This window comes from Hemitrygon akajei, chromosome 32 (genome assembly GCF_048418815.1).
Source record: "Hemitrygon akajei chromosome 32, sHemAka1.3, whole genome shotgun sequence".
Lineage (NCBI taxonomy): Eukaryota > Metazoa > Chordata > Chondrichthyes > Myliobatiformes > Dasyatidae > Hemitrygon > Hemitrygon akajei.
The window spans coordinates 2,617,193-2,639,865 of NC_133155.1; the positions used below are offsets into that span (position 1 = coordinate 2,617,193).

General features: G+C 41.4%; 1 protein-coding gene across 2 annotated transcripts in view; it reads right to left on the reverse strand.

The window, feature by feature from the left end:
• Window positions 1-22,673, reverse strand: part of tcea3 (transcription elongation factor A (SII), 3) — a 42,022-nt gene extending 19,349 nt beyond the window's left edge. Inside the window, exons 1-5 of one of the 2 annotated variants that reach the window (XM_073034542.1) lie at window positions 22,458-22,673; window positions 19,626-19,688; window positions 7,420-7,525; window positions 5,143-5,263; window positions 65-151 (exon numbers count right to left, since the gene is read on the reverse strand). In XM_073034542.1, the coding sequence (XP_072890643.1) occupies window positions 65-151; window positions 5,143-5,263; window positions 7,420-7,525; window positions 19,626-19,688; window positions 22,458-22,526 (446 nt within the window). In that variant the 5' untranslated portion in view covers window positions 22,527-22,673. The other variant, XM_073034543.1, reaches the window with a different exon arrangement.

Below are 22,673 nucleotides of genomic sequence, written 5' to 3' on the forward strand. Positions count from 1 at the left end.
TTTGAACTAGTGATGGGCAGCCGAATTATCTGCAGCACGAGAAATGGTAGAAAAGTTATCCCACCTGTGCGGGTCCTGCTTTCCATCAATGGAACTCTTCCTGGATGAGGGAGTACCTTCCGTTGAAGACTTGGAACTGATTGAATCTCTCCTAGAAACCAAAACCAGAATCAAAGCTATTTTTTAGTTAGAGGTACAGGTTGTTCTGACCCACCGAGCTGTGTTGCCCAGCAACCCCTGATTTAACTCTAGCCTGATCACAGGACAATTTACAAGGACTAATTAACATACCAACCAGGGACTGTGGGAAGAAGCCAGAGCACCTGGAGGAAACCCACACGCTCACGGAAAGAATGTACAAGCTTTCTTATGGAGGACAGTGGAACTGAATTCTATACTCCAACACTGTGACTATAGTAGTGTCACTCTAATCGCTATTTGGTTCATTCCAAGTGAAGTGAGATAAATCTGAAACTCATAAAATAATTCAACAGGAACTTGAGGCGCAAACTTTCCTTTTACACAAATGGTGGTATCTACATGGAACGAGCTGCCAGAGGGAATCATGGAGACAGGTATAACAATCATTAAAAGGTAAATCGTTTTGAAGGTCAGAGGCTAAGTGTTATCAAATGAGCCTAGTTTTGATGGGCAAGTGGCAGTGAAGGGCCAACTCAGTAAAAGGGTCTGCTTCCATGTCATATGAGTCTATGATTCTAAATACAACAGAGTTAATACTGCAAATATAAATCCTTATCTCTTGAAAGTATGCTTTTAAACATGGTTGCAGGAGGGGCGTGATTGGCAACTAAATATTCCTGGATTTCGTTGCTTCAGGTGTGATAGAATTGGAGGGACAACAGGGGGAGGTGTTGCATTGCTTGTCAGAGAAAATATTACAGCGGTGCTCTGGCAGAATAGATTAGAGGGCTCGTCTAGGGAGGCTATTTGGATGGAATTGAGGAATGGGAAAGGTGTAGTAACACTTATAGGGGTGTATTATAGACCACCTAATGGGGAGTGGGAATTGGAGGGGCAAATTTGCAAGGAGATAGCAGATATTTATAGTAAGCACAGGGTTGTGATTGTGGGAGATTTTAATTTTCTACACATAGACTGGGAAGCCTATGCTGTAAAAGGGATGGATGGTTTGGTGTTTGTAAAATGTGTGCAGGATAGTTTTTTGCAGCAATAGAGGTACCAACTAGAGAAAGGGCAGTGTTGGATCTTCTGTTAGGGAATGAAATAGGTCAGGTGACGGAAGTATGTGTTGGGGAGCACTTCGGGTCCAGTGATCACAATGCCATTAGTTTCAATATAATTATGGAGAAAGATAGGACTGGACCCAGGGTTGAGATTTTTGATTGGAGAAAGGCTAACTTTGAGGAGATGTGAAAGGATTTAGAAGGAGTGGATTGGGACAATTTGTTTTATGGGAAGGATGTAATAGAGAAATGGCAGTCATTTAAAGGTGAAATTTTGAGGGTACAGAATCTTTATGTTCCTGTTAGGTTGAAAGGAAAGGTTAAAAGTTTGAGACAGCCATGGTTTTCAAGGGATATTGGAAACCTGGTTAGGAAAAAGAGAGATATCTACAATAAATATAGGCAGCATGGAGTAAATGAGGTGCTCGAGGAATATAAAGAATGTAAGAAGAATCTTAAGAAAGAAATTAGAAAAGCTAAAAGAAGATACGAGGTTGCTTTGGCAAGTAAGGTGAAAATAAATCCAAAGGGTTTCTACAGTTATATTAATAGCAAAAGGATAGTGAGGGATAAAATTGGTCCCTTAGAGAATCAGGGTGGTCAGCTATGTGTGGAGCTGAAAGAGATGGGGGAGATTTTGAACAATTTCTTTTCTTCGGTATTCACTAAGGAGAAGGATATTGAATTGTGTCAGTTAAGGGAAACAAGTAGGGAAGTTATGGAAACTATGACAATTAAAGAAGAGGAAGTACTGGCGCTTTTAAGGAATATAAAAGTGGATAAATCTCTGAGTCCTGACAGGATATTCCCCAGGATCTTAAGGGAGGTTAGTGTAGAAATAGCAGGGGCTCTGACAGAAATATTTCAAATGTCATTAGAAACAGGGATGGTGCCATTGCTGGATTGGGATTGGCGTATTGGCGTATTGCTCATGTGGTTCCATTGTTTAAAAAGGGTTCTAAGAGTAAACCTAACAATTATAGGACTGTCAATTTGATGTCAGTGGTGGGTAAATTAATGGAAAGTATTCTTAGAGATGGTATATATAATTATCTGGATAGACAGGGTCTGATTAGGAACAGTCAACATGGATTTGTGCGTGGAAGGTCATGTTTGACAAATCTTATTGAATTTTTTGAAGAGATTACGAGGAAAGATGACGAGGGTAAAGCAGTGGATGTTGTCTATATGGACTTCAGTAAGGCCTTTGACAAGGTTCTGCACAGAAGGTTAGTTAGGAAGGTTCAATCGTTAAATATTAATATTGAAGTAGTAAAATGGATTCAACAGTGACTGGATGAGAGATGCCAGAGAGTAGTGGTGGATAACTGTTTGTCAGGTTGGATGCTGGTGACTAGTGGTGTGCCTCAGGGATCTGTACTGGGTCCAGTGTTGTTTGTCATATACATTAATGATCTGGATGATGGGGTGGTAAATTGGATTACTAAGTATGCAGATGATACTAAGGCAGGTGGCGTTGTGGATAATGAAGTAGGTTTTCAAAGTTTGCAGAGATTTAGGCCAGTTAGAAGGGTGGGATAAACGATGGCACATGGAGTTTAATGCTGATAAGTGTAAGGTGCTACATTTTGGTAGGAATAATCCAAATAGGACATACATGGTAAATGGTAGGGCATTGAAGAATGCAGTAGAACAGAGTGATCTAGGAATAATGGTGCATAGTTCCCTGAAGGTGGAATCTCATGTGGACAGGGTGGTGAAGAAAGCTTTTGGTATGTTGGCCTTTATAAATCAGAGCATTGAGTTTAGGAGTTGGGATGTAATGTTAAAATTGTACAAGGCATTGGTAAGGCCGGTTCTGGTCACCAAATTATAAGAAAGATGTCAACAAAATAGAGAGAGTACAGAGAAGATTTACTAGAATGTTACCTGGGTTTCAGCACCTAAGTTACAGGGAAAGGTTGAACAAGTTAGGCCTTTATTCTTTGGAGCGCAGAAGGTTGAGGGGGGACTTGATAGAGGTATTTAAAATTATGAGGGGCATAGATAGAGTTGACCTGGATAGGCTTTTTCCATTGAGAGTAGGGGAGATTCAAACAAGAGGACATGAGTTGAGAGTTAGGGGGCAAAAGTTTAGGGGTAACACGAGGGGGAATTTCTTTACTCAGCGAGTGGTAGCTGTGTGGAACGAGCTTCCAGTAGAAGTGGTAGAGGCAGATTCAGTATTGTCATTTGAAGTAAAATTGGATAGATATATGGACAGGAAAGGAATGAAGGGTTATGGGCTGAGTGCGCGTCAGTGGGACTAGGTGAGAGTAAGCGTTCGGCACGGACTAAAAGCGCCAAGATGGTCTGTGTCCATGCTGTAATTGTTAGATGGTTATAAACCACAGATGCACACTATATAGGCTTTCCAACCATGCCAATTCCCCATTGCCAAAACTGTGCACAGATGCACAGCCAGAAGAATAACTGAACAGAGTTGGCTTACAATGCTCCATTCAGATGTCAGGCTCCAACTCCACCAGAAACAACACCATCTTGTCTTTATATCACACCTTTAGAAAACTGACTCAAGATGCACAAAAGCATCATTAACCTAAGCAGATGACGAAAGCATTGTTAAAGCAATTAGCTTAAGAACATCTTAAAGAAAGGAGACACAAACACGAGAAGACCTGTAGATGCTGGAAGTCCAAGACAAAACACACAAAATGCTGGAGGAACACGGCAAGACAGGAAGCAACTATGGAAATGAATGAACAATCAATGTTTTAGGCTGAGACTCCTCATTGTTTTGAGTTCCTCCAGCAATTTGTCTGTTTTGCCTTAAAGAAGGGAAAGATGGAGAGGTTTGGAGACAATTCTGTAACTTGAGAACTAAACTAAATTTGATTTTTTTCCCCAATACTACCAGTATCAAGGAATAATGGAAAGAACACAAGATAATCTTCTGCATGGTGATAGTGGATGGTGTACTGGACATTAGAGTCTGCACAATCTAACTTATCTGTGGTGATACAGGATGGTGTACTGGGCATCAGGGTTTGTACAACCTAACTTAGCAACGATGATATTGGATGGTGTACTTGGTTTCAGAGTCTTCACGATCTAATGTTGCTGCTACTCCATATATTAACATGCAGATACAAAAGTAGCAACAGATTATATTAAAGGGCCTTACAGCTTTGCCGCCCAGCAACTTACCTATTTAACCCTAGGCTAATCAGTAAATAACCAACCAGCTGGTATGTCTTTGGACTGTGAGAGGAAACTGGAGCACCACAGGAAACCATGGAGAACATACAAACTCCACACAGGCAGTGGCAGCAATTGAACCAGGGTCGCCTGTACTGTAAAGTGTTGTGCTAACCACTACACTACCAAGCTGCAACAAGTTAAAGTGCACAACTTATTCAACTGCATTTGCAGCAAGAAAATATGAACACAAGATTTTCTGCACTTGCTCAACATCCAAAGCAACAGACATAAAATTCTGGAGGAACTCAGCAGATCAGGCAGCATCTATGGATGGGAATAACAGTCGAAGTTTTGTTCTTTAAATATTCTTGCCTACATCTAGGACAACCTTCACCTGCCATCACCCTGAAGACACTAGAGTCAGAATATTATGGGATTGAAGGCAACCATCTGGAACATTGTGTCTGTGCTGGCTCACTGATCAAGCCAAACATGGCACCTCCAGATGAGTTCAAATGCACCTCCAACTGTCTTTTGAAGATTCACATTGAATTCAATTCCATCATTCTCTCAAGTTTGTATTCGAGATTATAACAAGCTTTTTGTGGAAATAAAATTCATTTCCTCTCTAGTTTGGTAACTAACTGCTTTAATTTAATGATCTCTGATTACCAGCATTGGTTGATTTCTTCATGTTTGTGTATCTCTGGTTACATATTTACTTTCTAGTGTTATTTGCATTTGACCATTGTACAGCTATGAAATATTCCCTTACCGGTCCTTGCTCTTCTCCTTTGAATGTTTCAGGGTTTCTAACACCATTGCTGATGACTTGTCCTTCTCGCCCTCATTTCGTGAAGGTTTCTGCACCTTATGCTCAACTGAAATTTCTGTAGCTGAAAAGGGGAAATTAAAGCATTTTCAATATGTTTTTTTGTTCCTTCTTAGCACTCAGAATAAGTAATAGGACCAGTTACATTAAATAAATTAAAGTTAGACTATAGGCCTTCCCTAGCATCAGTTTGATATCTCTAACTTGCAACTATATAGTGACAGCCGGCAGGAGAGGGAGGCTCTCGGTTGGTCGCGGTCGACCACAGATATCGTGTCCTATGTGGTACGCAAGCCAGGGCAGTACGATACGGAGAGTAAGCTGTTGCTCCCCTCGCCACACAGCTGATAAATTCAAAGGAATGGCAGAGACCGGTACAGTTTGGCATCAGCAGTAACCAAAACATTGACAACAGGAAGTTTAAAAACCTCTGCAGACGAAACACATGAGTGAAGTGTTTAACAAAAATAAAAGCAATGAAGAATCAAAGTAAACACGTCGCACTCGCAAAGGTCATTCTCTCCCTCAAGTATGCTCTGCCATTCAAATCCACAGCTGATTTGGCACCTTAACTTTGATCACCAACTTTTCTTCTTAATTCCCTTCCCTAACAAAATAGTCAATACCTCTCAGTTTTGAGGTTTTAATTGGATCTTAATTCAACATCTTTTAGTGGATAGTTCATTCTGCTTGTGTGTTTTCCCCTTGTGTCTTAACTTCCTATTTTCATAATTTAACAAATAACAGGATGATTTATATGCAGATAATGTGAAGCTGCAATCGCTTTTTTTCTTGTCCAATGTGTCAGTGATGTTTCCACTCAGCAATTCCATGCAAACAAAAGGAATAAACCGCGAATCTGCTTGGTGATGGTTAGACGATAAACACCGGTCAGGACAACGGGGCAAGAGACTGCCTTTATAGGAATAGTGCCATCTTTCTTACTTACTGCCCGTGACATCATTCGCATTTCAGGCAGCATGAAGGTCCTCCATCTCCGACAGTGTTCAGGGCTTCCTTCATCATGTCAGTAGATTCCTTTTGATTTTCACTACAGTCAGTTATGCAAGGCCCAGGAGGAGAATCAGGAATATCGTCACACTCAGATGTAGAAGGATTCTTCATTGCTGTTTCCGTAACAGTTTTGTTTGACTAGTTGGGGTTGGTAGCTGAGCTGAATCCCCAAACCTGGAGGACCAGTGGACTACTCTTGGTCTGGTCTCTACCCTTTGACCTGTTTGGCATGGGTGACCCTACAAGAGCCAAAGCATGAAGCCCTGACTCGAAGCAACACAGCTTTCCAGGTCATTGTGGCACACAAGCCTCCACCATGACAAGGTTTTGGTCTTCTTGGAGGACTGCCATCTTTCATCTCCATCTAAACTCACCAGATGTAAGACTGGCTTAATTTTTTGTTATTGAACAATTCAACATTTCTATATACATTCCCAATAACACTAAAACCAGATGAATTATCTGACCACTCTCACTATATGCCCATGATCTTTCTGCATACACAACGGAGTGCTGCATTTACTCTATTAATACCTACACCACTGGCTCTGAACGCTCTGGCGCACTGCAAGTCCACCACTGGAGAGTACAAACTGTGGCAGACAGCACATACAAAGCAAGCTCCAAACAACTGCAATGTCATCACGAGCAGAGGACCCGTTCACAGGAGTTTTGGACAGGTAATATCATTTCATTGTTCTCAACAGGTATGCAATGTTGAACAGATACCAATACAGTTCTGGTTAAATTCCCTGTTGACAGTTAAGGAAAAATCCTCTCTGGAAGTACAGAAATGCTTCCTGCTTTAGATGGGTTCCCATATTCTTTGATTATTCATTGAAATATAATGTTGCCAAAGCAGTCACAAAATTACCCAGTGTACAAAACTATTGAGTTGATTAGACTCCAAACAAAGCTCAGTACGCCAGGTAAATCTATCCATGTCTTCAAAATTGAGGCATTGAATATTTTGTATCCACCTGAAAAAAAACCTGGTTTAAATTTTCACAAAAAAAAGCTCACTCCAGTAGCGCAGCATGAAAATATCAGCTCTGTTCTGTGTTCAAATCTACAAGCTGTGACTGGAACTCTTAATCTTCTGACCCAGAAAGCAGACTTTGACAATTAGTCAGCTGGAGAATTCTTCAGGATTCAAAATTCACCTACAATGCTTTAGTTTCTGCACTGAACAGCACTCTGTCTTACCCAGAAGTTTCTTCCATTTTTTGATGAGGATTTTAGCAAGTGTGATAACTTCCTCATCTGTGCAGTGCTTACGAATCGAGTTTACAGACATGCCGATTCTTGTGGTCTGGTCAAAGAAAAGGAAAGAGATGTACCTTAATGCAGAAAACAGAAACATTCCTCCTCTGTCCTATCTCAGAATGCTGTTTATTGACTATAGTTCAGCATTTAACACCATCATTCCCACAGTCCTGATCGATAAGCTACAGAAACTAGGCCTCAGTTCTTCCCTCTGCAACTGGATCCTCAACTTCCAAACTGGAAGACCACAATCTGTGTGGATTGGAAATAACATCTCCACCTTATTGGCAATCAATACTGGCGCACTACAGGGGTGTGTGCTTAGCCCACTGCTCTACTCTCTCTACACCCATGACTACATGGCTAGGCATAGCTCAAATGCCATCTATAAATTTGCGAATGATACATTTTGTTAGCAAAATTTCAGATGGTGATGAAAGGGCGTACAGGAGCCAATTAGTTGAGTGGTGTCGCAGCAACAGCACTGCACTAAACGTCAGCGAGACCAAAGAGCTGATTATGGACTTCAGGAAGGGTGAGATGAGGGAACACAAACCAATCCTCATAGAGAGATCAGAAGTGGAGAGAGTGAGCAATTTCAATTTCCTGAGTATCAATATCACTGGGGATCTAACCTAGAAGCAACATATTGATGCAGCTATAAAGAAAGCAAGACAGCGACAATATTTCATTAGGAGTTTGAAGAGATTTAGTTTGTCAACTAAAACACTCAATGCAAATGTACTGTGACTGGTTTCTGACTGGCTGGTTGGCTGGATCACCACCTCGTATGGGTGAGCTACTGCACAAGATCAAATAAGTTGCGGAAACTTGGAAGTTTGATCAATTCTATCACGGGTACCAGCCTCTGTAGTATCCACGACATCTTCAAAGAGCAGTGCCTTAGGAAGGCAGCGCCCATCATTAAAGATCCCCACCACCCAGGACATGCCTTCTTCACACTGTTACCTTTGGGAAGGAGGTACAGAAGCCTGAATATATCTACACACACATACACACACTTAATAAAACTCAGTTTTTTTCCTCTATATTTATCATAAATTTCATTGTAGTGCTGCCATAAAGTTAACCAATTTCACGACATAAGCCGGTGATATTAAACCTGATTCTGATTCTCTGGTACGTAGGGTTTTTTTTAATAAAAGGGGCTGCTGCATTGCAATGAGTCAAATAAAAAGAAAATTTTATCAAGTTAAACATGACTGGATGTGGTCTTGTTTCTAGAGCATGCAAACAACACCGCATAATGGGAGATAACCAGCTCTGGCTGTAGATATTCCTGCAGGCTTCACCTCAGGTACAACAATTTCAGCCTGTGAAATTATTTGTTCTCACTCCCTCCATCCCAACCCTTACTGTTGCCTCTTAATAAAATGAATTAAGTAAATTGTTAAGTAAATCAACAAGAGGAAGGGGGACAGCTGGAAAGTGATAGGTGAAGTGAGTTGTGGGAAAGGGAAAGGACTGGAGGAGAAGGAATCTGATAGAAGAGGAGAGTGGACCACGGGAGAAAGGGAAGGAGGAGGGGCACCAGGGGGAGGTGATAGGCAGGTTAGAAGAGGTAAGAGGCCAGAGTGGGGAATAGAAGAAGAGGGAAGGGGAAAGGGAACAGACTTAACCAGAAGGAGAAGTCGACATTCATGCCATCAGGTTGGAGGCTATCTAGATGGGAGACGAGGTGTTTACTCCTCCAACCTGAAAGTAGCTTCATCATAACAAAATGAAGACCATGGACCAACATGCCAGAATGGGAATGGGAATAGGAATTTAAAAAGTTGGTCACCAGGAAATTCCACTTTTGGTGTCTTGGAGTGAAGGTACTTGAAGAAGAGGTCACCCATTTTATGATGGGTTTTATGATGCTGGATACAGTAGATAACCCCAGCAGATTCACAGGTGAAGTGTTGCCTCACCTGGAAGGACTGTTTGGGGCCCTGAATGGAGGTGAGGGAGGAGGTGAATGGACAGGTGTCGCACTTTGGCTACTTCCAGGGAAAAGTGCCAGGAGGGAGATTAGTGGGGAGCAACAAATGCACAGGAGAATGACAAAGGGAGCAAGGATTAGCAAGGTACATGTTCAATATAAACAGAAAATGCTGAAAGAACACAGCACACTGGCACCATCTGTAGAGAAAAATAGAGTTAATACCTCACGTTAATAACCCAAATCTTTGAAAATTCGACCATCTGAAATTTGGACAGCACTGTAAAGGAAACATCCAGTGATTATCACAATGATTGCAGTGTCACAAAAAGGTCAACAAGATATTAATGTACCTGTTGGGCTTTTACAGTGAATGTCTGCCTTTACGGTTCTTTTGATGCAAGCCCAGTTGTAAAAGATTCAGCTCCTCGGTAAAGATCGTTAAGAGCACCAAATTTCTTGGTGTTCACCTGGCGAAGAATCTCACCTGGTCCCTCAATACCAGCTCCATAGCAAAGAAAGCCCAGCAGCATCTCTACTTTCTGCAAAGGCTGAGAAAAGGCCATCTTCCACACCCCTCCCCTCCCCCCCCTCCCCCCATCCTCATCACATTCTACAGAGGATATATCGAGAGTATCCTGAGCAGCTGCATCACTGCCTGGTTCAGGAATTGCACCATCTCCGATCGCAAGACCTTGCAGCGGATAGTGAGGTCAGCTATGAAGATCATCAGGGTCTCTCTTCCCGCCATTACAGACATTTACACCACACACTGCATCCGCAAAGCAAAGAGCATTATGAAGGACCCCACGCACCCCCCATGCAAACTCTTCTCCCTCCTGCCATCTGGGAAAAGGCACCGAAGCATTCAGGCTTTCACGACCAGACTATGTAACAGTTTCTTCCCCCAAGCTATCAGAATCCTCAATACCCAGAGTCTGGACTGACACCAACTTACTGCCCTCTACTGTGCCTATTGTCTTGTTTATTATTTATTGTAATGCCTGCACTGTTTTGTGCACTTTATGCAGTCCTGGGTGGGTCTGTAGTCTAGTGTAGTTTTTGTGTTGTTTTTCGTAGTTCAGTGTAGTTTTTGTATTGTTTCATGTAGTACCATGGTCCTGAAAAGCGTTGTCTCATTTTTACTGTGTACTGTACCAGCAGTTATGGTCGAAATGACAATAAAAAGTGACTTGACTTGATTTCACTGGAATTGGAACTCAAGACCTTTGGCGTGCTAGTTCAGTGTCCATAGCAATATATTATTGCCTCCATCGTACAGAGTATTTTAAAAGACTGCATTGGCTACAAAAACAAGTGCTCAAATAGTTTAACTCAGTATTTAGTTTAACTATCAAATACCGGTACTTTAACTCAGTATTTAGTATATACATTAGCACCAATGCCATCAGAACACATGGCGCTCCTGTTATTTGCTTCCCATTCTGTGACAGCATCTATGTAACACTAGTCATTGTAACACTAGCTACAAACTATCCAATTTGCTTAATTCCCCATCAGTTTCAGACAGGTGATGTCACTTCATTACTCTGAACAGGTATGAAATATTGAACAAATACCACTACAATTCTGGTCATATTCCCTGTTGACAGTCAAAGAAAAATCCCCTCTGGAAGTAAAGAAATGCTTCCTGTTTAAGATGGATTCCTATATTCTTTGACTGGTCATCAGAAAAAAAAGCTTTGCCAAAGAATATGTACAGTATAGGATTTCTGAAGTCCACTGGAATGACCCAAACCTACTTGGTTGAAACCGAGACTCACTAATCTGCATCCACCTTTAATCTCAGCCTTCCCTGGGATCTTTAGAGAGCCTCTTTATCCTTCAATCTTCTTTGCAAGAGTACAAAATAAAGACTTGATCAACTGATGGCTAGCCTCATCGTTTCTCTCCAATTCCAGAAGACATTAATCAAACCTTCTATACTTGACCCAGATCTTAATCAGTGACCCCAGCGAGTAGGTCAAGATAGTTCATGGCTTTACAATTAATTAACTACGTACATGATAGTGATCATGAAGCCACAGCAGGAAAAATGAGCACTAAACAGTGCTTCTGATGTTGGTGTAACTACATCCCAACCATCAATAAATCCCTTCTAGAAATAGCCAGGAGTATGAAATATGGTAGTGCCAGTGCTATCCAATGTCCTCTAGAACAGAAGAGCTAGAGTAAGTTTACAGACATTGAGCTTGTCTTGATCCAACTCTTTCCTATATTCACATTTCCCAAAAACATTTAGCTTCCTTTTGTAATAAAGATCCATCATCCACTCTTCTTAACAAACTCATCTACTGTATATCGTTCAAGGGTAAAAGGTAGCAAAGAAATTTTCGCTCATCACAACTATAAGAACAAACCATACCAATAATATATTCCAACACCTGGCTGAAGACTTCTAAACTTGGAGAAATGACCTCTTTTCTTCAGCCTCATCAAATCATCTTACTTCAATGATATCCGCTCCAAATCTTCTAATATCTTGAACTGGTGATCCTCTTTAACGCAAGCTCCCCCAGAGGACATTCCTATAACCAATCCTTTAAAAACCTTCCAATGGAAGAACAAAATGGTCTCAACAAGAATCCATAAATTGTACAGACTTCCTTACTATTAGCACCAACTCACTTCAAAAAGGCTTCACACCAATGGGAACATTTTGTGATGTAAATCAGAACCCAAGTAGACTTCCCCTCTGAACAAAAGAACATCTGCATATACTGGAAGTCAAAGTAATACACCCAAAATGCTGGAAGAACTCAGCCAGGCAGCATCAATGGAAAAGAAACAGTCAATAGGTTAAACATTCCATCTAGGTAGCCTCCCACCTGATGGCACGAATATCAATTCCGCCTTCTGGGTTTTTTTTCTCTCTTATTTCTTTTCCTCTCCTTCTATTCCCCACTCTGCTCTCTCATCTCTTCTCAAATCATTTGCCTATCACCTCCACTTCCCTTTCTTCCATCTGATTCCTTCTTCTCCAGCCCTTTAGCCTTCCCATCCACCTGGATTTATCTATCACCTTCCAGCTTACCTTCCCTCCCCTCCTCTCAGCTTTTTATTCAAAATCAGAATCAGGTTTATTATCACTGGCATGTGACGTGAAATTTGTTAACTTAGCAGCAACGGTTCAATGCAATATATAATCTAGCAAAGAGAGAGAAAATAAATAAAACATAATAAAAAAACAAATACCGGTACATATATTCAATAGATTTTTTTAAAATGTACAAAAACAGAAATACTGTATATTAAAAAAAAGTGAGGTAGTGTCCAAAGCTTCAATACCCATTTAGGAATCGAATGGCAGAGGGGAAGAAGCTGTTTCTGAATCACTGAGTCTGGGATCTTCCCTCTTCCTTTCCAGTCCTGATGAAGGATCTCAGCCCAAAACCTTGACTGTTTATTCATTTCCATTCGTGCTGCCTGACCTGCTGAGTTCCTCCAGCATTTTGTCTGTGTTGCTCTGGGTTACCAGCATCTGCAGAATCTTTTGTGTTTTTGAGACCAGAGAGACAAGATTAGCTGTCCTCCTCCAAGGAAGAACAGCAAAGCAAATAAGAATTTAATAATTTCATGATGACCATTACAAAGATTGTTTGTGCTTTTTAAAAATAAAATTCCTGAAGGCAAACTGAATGAAAACTACGCAGCTGCCTTGAGGAGACAGTGAATACGTACACAATGCTGGAAGAACTCAGCAGGTCAGGCAGCATCCGTGAGAAAAGAGTAGCCAACGTTTCAGGCCGAGACCCTTCATTCCTGCTGAGTTCTTCCAGCGTTGTGTACGTATTCTTTGATCCACAGCATCTGCCGTTGTATTTTTGTGTTTTGAGGGGACAGTATTTGAAATTGGGATCTAAACCAGATTCAGTAATTTAACTGCTGCATCTCCACTATGCTCTTGAAACACAGAAGTCGAGGCAAGAGAAGACCAGAATAAATCACCTCCTTCACTCCGTATCCTAAGAGATGAAATCATGATCCCTGCTCATAAGCGTGAGAAGGGATTTCAGGACACAATCAAACATAGAAATTATACATAGAAAGTGGCCACTTTATTAGGTACCTTCTAGGTTTGACTTGTCCTATATTCAGAGATGCTCTTCGGCACGCCACTGTTGTAACACATGATTATTTGAATTACTGTCACCTTCCTGTCAGCTTGAACCAGTCTGGCCATTCTCTGACCTCTCTCATTAAAAAGGTGGTTTTAACCACAGAACCACAGCTCACTCAATGGTTTTATGGTTTTGTTTGCACCATTCTCTGTAAACTCTAGAGACTGTCTTGCGTGAAAATCCAGAAGATCAGCAGTTTCTGAGATACTCAAACCACCCCATCTGGCACCAGCAATCATTCCACAGTCAAAGTAACTAAGTAACTTACATCACATTTCTTCCTCATTCTGATTGGTGGTCTGAAGAACAACTGAAGTTTGTGACCATGTCTGCATACTTTTATGCACTGAGTTCCTGATACATGATTTGCAGGATAGCTATTTGCACTGAGCAGTTGTACAGGCACACCTAATAAAGTGGACATTGAGTGTAGATGTTCTTTCTCACTCACCCCCTCACCTTCCCCTGTCAATATCAAATCCAACAGATCTAATTATCTTTTGGAAACTCTCTGAAGAAAGATATTAAACAGGTTATGCAAGTGGGCAAGTTGTTAGATAGAGTATAATGTAGGAAAATGTGATGATATTTTTCTTTGGAAGGAAAATGAAAGCTGCAATCCACTACAGTAGAAAGGAACTTTCTTGGGATGAAAGAAGAGCAGTAGACTAAAACAAATGCATACTTATGGATGAGGAGGAATTTCTTTAGCCAGAACGTGATGAACATGTGGACTTCGATGATACATGCAGCTGTGGGGATCATGTCATTGGGCATACTTATGGCAGAGGCTGATAAATTCTTGATTATCAAAGCATGGAGGTTATGGGGAGAAGGTATCAGACTGGGGCTGAGATGGAAAATGGATCAGCCATGATGAAATAGTGAAGCAGACTCTATGTGCCAAATGGCCTAATTGTGCTCCTATATCTTATGGTCTTATTGGACTTTAACAGCATTTTGTTCTTCTAAAGTTCAAAGGAATTCTGAAGTTTGTTGACAGCATGGACGCTGAAAGAATGTTTCTGCTAATTGTGTATCAAAATCTTGGGGGCACAATTTCAAAATAAGGGATAGAGATGGAGGCATTCTTCACTCAGAAGGCTATGAATCTTTACTATCTCAGACGGTAGTGGAGTAGTCATTGAACATATTCAAGGTGTAAACTGACAGAGGAGTTGGCAGTAGGAAGACTGAACAGGTAAGTGGTGGGGATAATTCAGATCAGTTATGAATTATTGTGTGGTGGAGCAAGCAAGGGACTGGCTGATGTTTCTAACGCTGTCCTTTACTTAAAATGTTCTTGCACTGAAGTTAAGGACAAAGAAGTGGAAGACCTGAGTTATAGGGAAAGGTTGAACAGATTTTGATTTCCAGCTTCTGCAGACTTTCTCGTGTTCAGGACTTTATTACCTAGAGCACAGGAGACTGAGGAGAGATTTGATAAAAGTATACAAAATCATGAGGGGTATAGAGAGGGTAAATGCAAGCAGGCATTTTCCACTGTGGTTGGGTGGGACTACAATTAGCAGTCATAGGTTAAGGATGAAAAGTGAAATATTTAAGGGTAACACCGGGGGGGGGGGAATTTCTTCACTTAAGAGGGTGGTGAGAGTGTAGAACAAGCTGCCAGCAGAAGTGGGTAGATACAGGTTTAATTTCAAATTTAAGAGAAGTTTGGATAAGCACACAGATGCATGGGGTATGGAGGGCAATGATGCATGTAGGTGTCAATGGGACTAAGCAGAGTAACAGCTCTTACGGATTAGATGGGCTGAAGGGCTGTATCTGTTCTGTAGGGCTCCATGACTCTATGAACAACCATTTTGTTGCTGGATGATAACCACAGAATGAGGAACGAGAAGAACTGTATACAAAGGCAAACTTGTTATGCGAAGGGCCAGAGCAAAATTTAAAGCCATGAAAATGTTGGCATGCCATTGTGAGAGACTTCAGAGGACCCTGTACTTTGCTCTGGCTGCATTTCAACAGTGCATATTCTCTTGCTGATGGTAAGTGTGCAGATTTTACAGGAATTCATTTCAGTCAACTATGGAATGAAATCTTAGTCATGACTCCAAGCTTTGCCACGAACTAACTTCAATTTGATATGTACTGGACATAACAATGTTTCATTCAATTCATTTGCATCGTGCCCCCAAGCTTTACATTGCAATTACTTTGCCGCAGATTAAGGCGAAGAGAAAGATGGAGATGTAACTGCAACCCAAGACAGGAAAATTCTCCCTTCCCCTCAGTTGAGCTCATTTCCACAGCCTGATGACATTCTTCTTGTTTCAGTCTCATAATACTTGCCCTAAGCAGCACATATTTAATACCCACAATGGTTAATCAATCTGTCTAAAAATGTGTCCCCTCTCATTATTTTCCCTCTCTACCCAACTGCCCCTCTCCCCTCCCATTTTTCACTCTAGTTCCTTTGGCCCCTTCTCTCATTCTGGCTCCTATATCGACCATTGCTACCTTAAAATTCTAACATTCTCTTCCAGCCTCTCGTGGTTAAACCTTTAGGATGTACAAGTTTTAGGTTGTGTACATATGAGGGGTGATTGATAAGTTTGTGGTCTAAAGTAGGAATCAGTTTTATAAAACCTAGAGCATTTATTTTTCAACCTAGTCCCCTCCTACATTTACACACTTAGTCCAGCGGTCGTGGAGCATACAGATCTTGGACCTCCAGAAAGCGTCCACAGCAGGGATGATTGATAAGTTCGAGGGTTAGGGTAGAAGGAGATGAGTTATACAGCTCTCTTTAAATGCACATGCAGTTCAACTCTGAGTGATTATGCAGAAAGTTTGAAGTTAATGACTCATCAGTTAATAACTCATGGGTGGGGGGTAATTGATAAGTTTGTGGCCTAAGATAGAAGGAGATGAGTTAATAACTTCAAACTTTCTGCATAATCACTCAAGGAGTTGACTTGCATGTGCATGTAACGAGAGCTGTATAACTCATCTCCTTCTACCTTAGGCCACAAACTTATCAATCACCTATCTGTGGACACTTTCTGGAGGTCCAAGATCCACATACTCCACGAACGCTGGACTAACTGTGTAAATGTAGGAAGGGACTATGTTGAAAAATAAATGTGCTAGGTTTTCTAAAATTGAACCCTTCTACCTTAGGCCATGAACATATCAATCACCCCTCGTATTTAATTTTGAGAGCACTGCAGCCAAAATAGTAAGTATTTATTACATGGTTTCTGGCAGAAATGGAAGCTCTTCAGCATCCAAATTGGGACCACAACATGTTAGCAATATGAAGTTGAATTAGTTCCAAGAGACCAATTTAACTGTTTCCATCCTGGTACAGTTCATGTTTATGAGCACTGCATACCCTAACATGCTTCTTCCCTTTACAAACTCCCTGTCAATATTTGGCCAGAAGATTCATGGATCTTAGTCATCGTGCTGCGGAAGTAAGAGTTTCAAAACTTTTTTTTTTACTAGCTAGATTTTTTATAATAAATAAGCTTTTGGAGAAGACACAAAGCAGTGAAAATATGGTAATTTCAGTACTGTACTACAGTGACTAAATTCAAAACTGACATAACTTCAGCAGATCCCACAGTTTTAGGAAGTGCCACATAATAATCACAATTCAAAAATGTTGTCCTGTCTAACTTGACATCTACTGAACCTACACTGGGGGTGAAGAAGATTTCAGCAGAAGCCCAGTCAGCATTTGAAGCCTTGTCCAAGTTGGCCTGCTGCTTTCTTCCCCTTTAAGCTTCCTTCCAATATCCTATCATCTTCAAAAATGAAGGAAGAATGAGAGAAAGAGGAAATAAAAAGATGTGTTCATGGACTGCCATTGAATCAACACAATAGATTATTGTGAAGCATGAACATCAGTGCACACCAATTGGGTTGAAAAGGCATCTGGATTTGACGCACAGATTCGGCAGGCCATCTAAAACTTCGACAAACTTCTATCGATGTACAGGGACTGTTGCATCATGGCCTATTATGGAAATATTATTGTATAAGAATGGGAAAACCCACAAAAAGGTCAAAGTTCAGAGTAAATTTATTGTCAGAATTCATATTTGACACCATATATAACCTTGAGATTCATTTTCCTGTGGGAAAACACAGTAAATCCAAGACACATACTAGATGAGACATTGCACCCAACAGGACGGACAAATACAATGTACAAAGGACAAATAACACTGCAAATACAAAAGAAGAAAAAATGAAATAATAATAATAAATAAATAAGCAATAAATATTGAGAACATGAGCTGAAGAGTCCTTGAAAGTGAGTCCATAGGTTGTGAGAACAGTTCAGTGATGGGAGAGTGAAGTTGAATGAAGTTATCCCTTCTGGTTCAAGAGCCGATTGAGGGGTAAAGTTGTGGATACCACCCAGTCCATCACAGGAAAAGCCCTCCCTACCACTGAGCACATCCACAAGGAGCGCAGCCACAAGAAAGCAGCATCCATCATCAAGTACTCCCCCCATCCAGGCGATGCTGTCTTCTTGCTGCTGTCACTGGGAAGAAGGGACAGGACCCTTAAGTCTCACACCACCAAGTTCATGAACAGTTATTAGCCTTCAACCATCAGGCTCCTCGGCCAGCAGAGATAACTTCCACTCACCTCAACATCAAACTGATCACTGAACACAACCTATGGACTCTACAACCCACGTTCTCAGTATTATTTATTAACTTAATTTATAATTATTGTTATTTGTTTTGCATTAGCAAAGTTTGTATTATTTTGTACATTGATTGTGTGCCTTTTTTTGTGTGTAGTTTCTCAATGATTCTATTGTATTTCTTTGTTCTATTGTGAATGCCTGCAAGAAAATGAATCTCAGTGTAGTATATGGTGAAATACACGTACTTTGAAAAGAATTTACTTTGAACTCAAAAAATTCAAAATGTTAGCAGACAAAATTTCATCCTTCACAATATTAGGAAAGTGCCTGACATCTTGGTCTTGTTATTATGAATTACTTTAAATGGAAAGCAGAGAGCTGATAGTTTTTTTTTGGGGGGGGGGAGTTCCAGAGCTTTGCCAACAGCTATAATTGAGGGGCAACGAATATTGAGATGCATGCTGGTTGCAAATTAAGTGAGGTACAGAAATCTTAGAGATCTTTATACATGTGAGAGGTCAATGAGATAGGGGGTGGACCAGCCCAGTGAAGCTTCTGTGAACAAAGGTGAGAACTTTGAATCCAAACATTGACAGATTCAGAGTAAAACACATGAGCAATCACTAGAATGAATGCTGAATGGGATAGTGCAAGTTAGCATATAGATAATGGCCTTGGTGAGCTCGACGGCTGTGCTTAAGGAAGCCAGCCAAGGCAGCAATAGGATAAACTTGTCTGGATGTAGTCACTATTTCAGCAGTGACTAAAGTGCAGTGGGCTGAAAACAGGTGAATGCAACAGAAATATCCCATCAACACACACAAAATGTTGGTGGAACACAGCAGGTCAGGCAGCATCTATAAGAAGCACTGTCGACGTTTCGGGCCGAGACCCTTCGTTAGTTCTGACGAAGGGTCTCGGCCCGAAACGTCGACAGTGCTTCTTATAGATGCTGCCTGACCTGCTGTGTTCCACCAGCATTTTGTGTATGTTGTTTGAATTTCCAGCATCTGCAGATTTCCTTGTGTTTGCTCTTGAGAAATATCCCATGACATAATAAACAGAATTAAGAAATCTAGCACTGTATAACTAGACATCTAATGCGGGAGACACCTATTACCCCTCCCATCCACTTGGCTTCCTCTATCACCTTCCAGATAACCTCCTTCCCACCCTCCCTTTTCAGCCCTGAAAAAGGGTCTTAGCCTGAAATCTCGACTGTCTATTTGTTTCTATAGATGCTGCCTGACCTGCTGAGTTCCTCCAGCATTTTGTGTGTGTTGCTATTGGGGGATAAAGAAGGTTTCATCAGAGGTCTGATTAATCTTTGAAGCCTTGTCCATGTGTGTCTGTCAGCTTCTTTCCCCATTCTTCAAATATCCATTTAGGGGAGAAGGTTCTACAGGTTCAAACAAAGGGCCGTTACCTGCAGCAGCTTCAGGGTCATCTTCATTCCTTCCAGTTCCTGGAGCAGGTCCAGAGCACCGTCCTGTTTAAATGGAAAATCAGAACTCTGAGCTTCATTTGTAAAAATTATTTGTTCACTGTGTAACAGTCAAATTGGATGCAAATGAAAACCACATCTGAATATGAACCGACCGGTGCCAATTCAAACTCATACTAATGCAGAGCAGAACTACAGTCTTTATTCAAGCCTGACCCAACACTCAGCAAGGTTGCACTGTGGGCAACCAACACTACAATGATCTGTGACTAGTCACAGTTGAAAGAATGGGTTATTGCAGGTTGAACAAGGGAACATAACTTTAAGGTGCTTGAATGTCAGAGATAAGGCTTTTTACATAAAGAGTGGTGAGTGTGTGGAACATTCTGCCAGGGGTAGTGGTACAGGCAGATATATTAGGAACCTTTAAGAGACTCTTAGGTACATGGTAAAAGAAAAATAGATGGCTATGTATGAGGAAAGGGTTGCATTAATCCTGGAATAGGTTAAAGGGTTGGGACAACATGGTGGGCTGAAAGATCTCTACTGTGTTGTCCCGTTTTCTGATCTAAGAATATAAAGTTAGATATGTTTCCAGAAACAATGTCATAGCAAAGGGTTATTTTTCAGATTGGAGGGAAGTGTACAGTGGAATTCCCCAGGGGGGGTAGAACTAGACCAATGGTTTCCCTGATATATACATGGTCTTGAGGGTAGAGGCTCGCAATTTCCTAACTTCTAGATGGTACAAAATTTTGAGCAGTAACACAAAGTGGATTCAACATCCATACATCAGGTACATGCACACATATATAAAGGACCTTCACAATATTAACAGCTGGTGAGCAAATGATATTTAACGCTGAAAATGTGAAGTGTTACATTTTGGTAGGATGAGTAACAAGGGATAATAAAATAGATGACATATTCGTAAAGCAGATAGAAGTTGAGAGTATCTGGGGTTGAAGGTGTACAGTTCACTGAATGTGACGGAGCAAGCTGAAAAAGAGCTTATGAAAAAATCTATTGGATATTGGGCTTTACAATGAGAAGTATAGAATACAAAAGCAAGGAAGTTAGGATGAACATTTATAAAACACATTTATGGTGTTCAGTTCTGGGATCCATGGGGAAGATAAAAGGCATTAAGAGATACGGTCAAAAAGGTTTCCTACGATTCAGGAATGAGCGACAACAGATCTGTGGAGAATTTGGGGTTGTTTCCTTTGAGCAGAAGATTTCAAGGGGATCTCACTAAACACATTTAAAATCATTAACAGTAGGACAGAGAAAGTTCCCATTGGTGAAATCAATAATGAAGGTAACAAACAAAAAAAAAAACAGGACTACCGGAAACAGAAGAATTCTCAGCAATACAAACAAAATGCAGGAAGACCTCAGCAGGTCAGGCAACATCTGTGGAAGTGAATAATCTGTCAACATGTCAGGCCAAGACATTGATTCACCATCAATAACTCTCGGAGACGTGAGGCGAGATAAAGGTTTTTATTGGCTGGAAGAAAGTACAGGCAGCAATTGACCACCATACTACATCCTGGAGACTGAGACCAGGGCTCAGGCTCCAATCGCCTTTATACCGGGGTCCGTGGGAGGAGCCACAGGAGCAGTCAGCGGGGGGAGCATGTCCAGACAAGTATATGTAGTTCACCACAGACATTTCATCAGAACTGGGGGGAGGGGGGTGGATGGTAAAAGGCTGGAGAGAAGAGTGAACCACAGGAGAATAGGAAGGAAGAGAGGACCCAGGGGTAAGTAATAGGCAAGCGAAGAGAGGTAAGAGACTTGGAGTGGAGAATAGAAGCAGAGGGGAGGGGGAGGGATTTTTTTTAAACTGGAAGGAGGAATCGGTATCTATACCATCGGGTTGGAGGCTAGACTGACCAAGTAGCAGGTGTAGCTCCTCCATCCTGAGGATTGCCTCATTGTGCCACAAGAGGTAGCCATGACAGACACGTTAGAACGGGAATGGGTATCAGAATGGGAATTCACCCTATCCAGCCACCAACACACACAGGAAGAGTAAGAGATGTGGTTGGAAACTGGAATATCCCAGAGTTATTGACTGACTCAATTATGTATTTAAAAGAAAGCTGCTTCATTATTTGGGATTTTTGGAGAAGACAGGAGGTTGGGGCTGAAGACACAAGGGATGACCGAGGGTGGAATTTAGAACAATAAACAATCTGCTGGAGGAACTGAGCAGGCCGAGCAGCATCTGTGGCAGGAAAGGACGTCGGTTTATTTTTTGCAGAGGTTTGAGATTGGTTGAATGGTTCTTAGTATTGAGGCAGTACAGAGTCAACAGGACTAGTGTCCTTTTCGCGTGTAGCAATCTTCTTGTGATTGGGAAGAATCCTTTAAAATCCCACCGCAAGAGAGTCTACCTGTCCCATCGTGCCCGCATTAGCTCTCTGCAAACTGCAATGAACGATTGCTGGTAGACATTCGACATGAAGGGAGGCGCGGCAAGTTAACAGCACACCGTCAAATACTACCCACGCTCGGTCACAGGGAGGCGGAGAGACCGCACGAAATTCTCACTTTCGTTTTCAGTTCCTTTGGCAAGAAGTTCGGGGCGATCCCATTAATTTAGCCCGAGAGACTGGGGTTGAAGCCAGGCCACCTGCTCAACACATCAACACAGCCGGAGCAGTTCTTTCGCGGACTTCCCACTCTCCAAAGTTTATGAAGTTACTTCACGACACTCGATATTAACTTTGAGATTTGGACAAATACGTTTATCGCGGACCCCCAGCTTCACTTAAATCTCACAGTTTACTCTTACAATCTCACCATGTTTCTCCTGGATACCATTTTATCCAACTTTTTTGCAATCCGAACAAGGCTTTCTTCTCTCCCCATGGCGGTCAGTTACATAAATCCGTTAAGTGCACACAAGGACTGGACGGCAGTAAAATAAAGTGAAAAATATTTTAAACAAACCAAAACATTACAACGAAATCCCACGGCCGAGTAGAGGGCGAAGTCTGCAGAGGGGGGCGTGTCCCA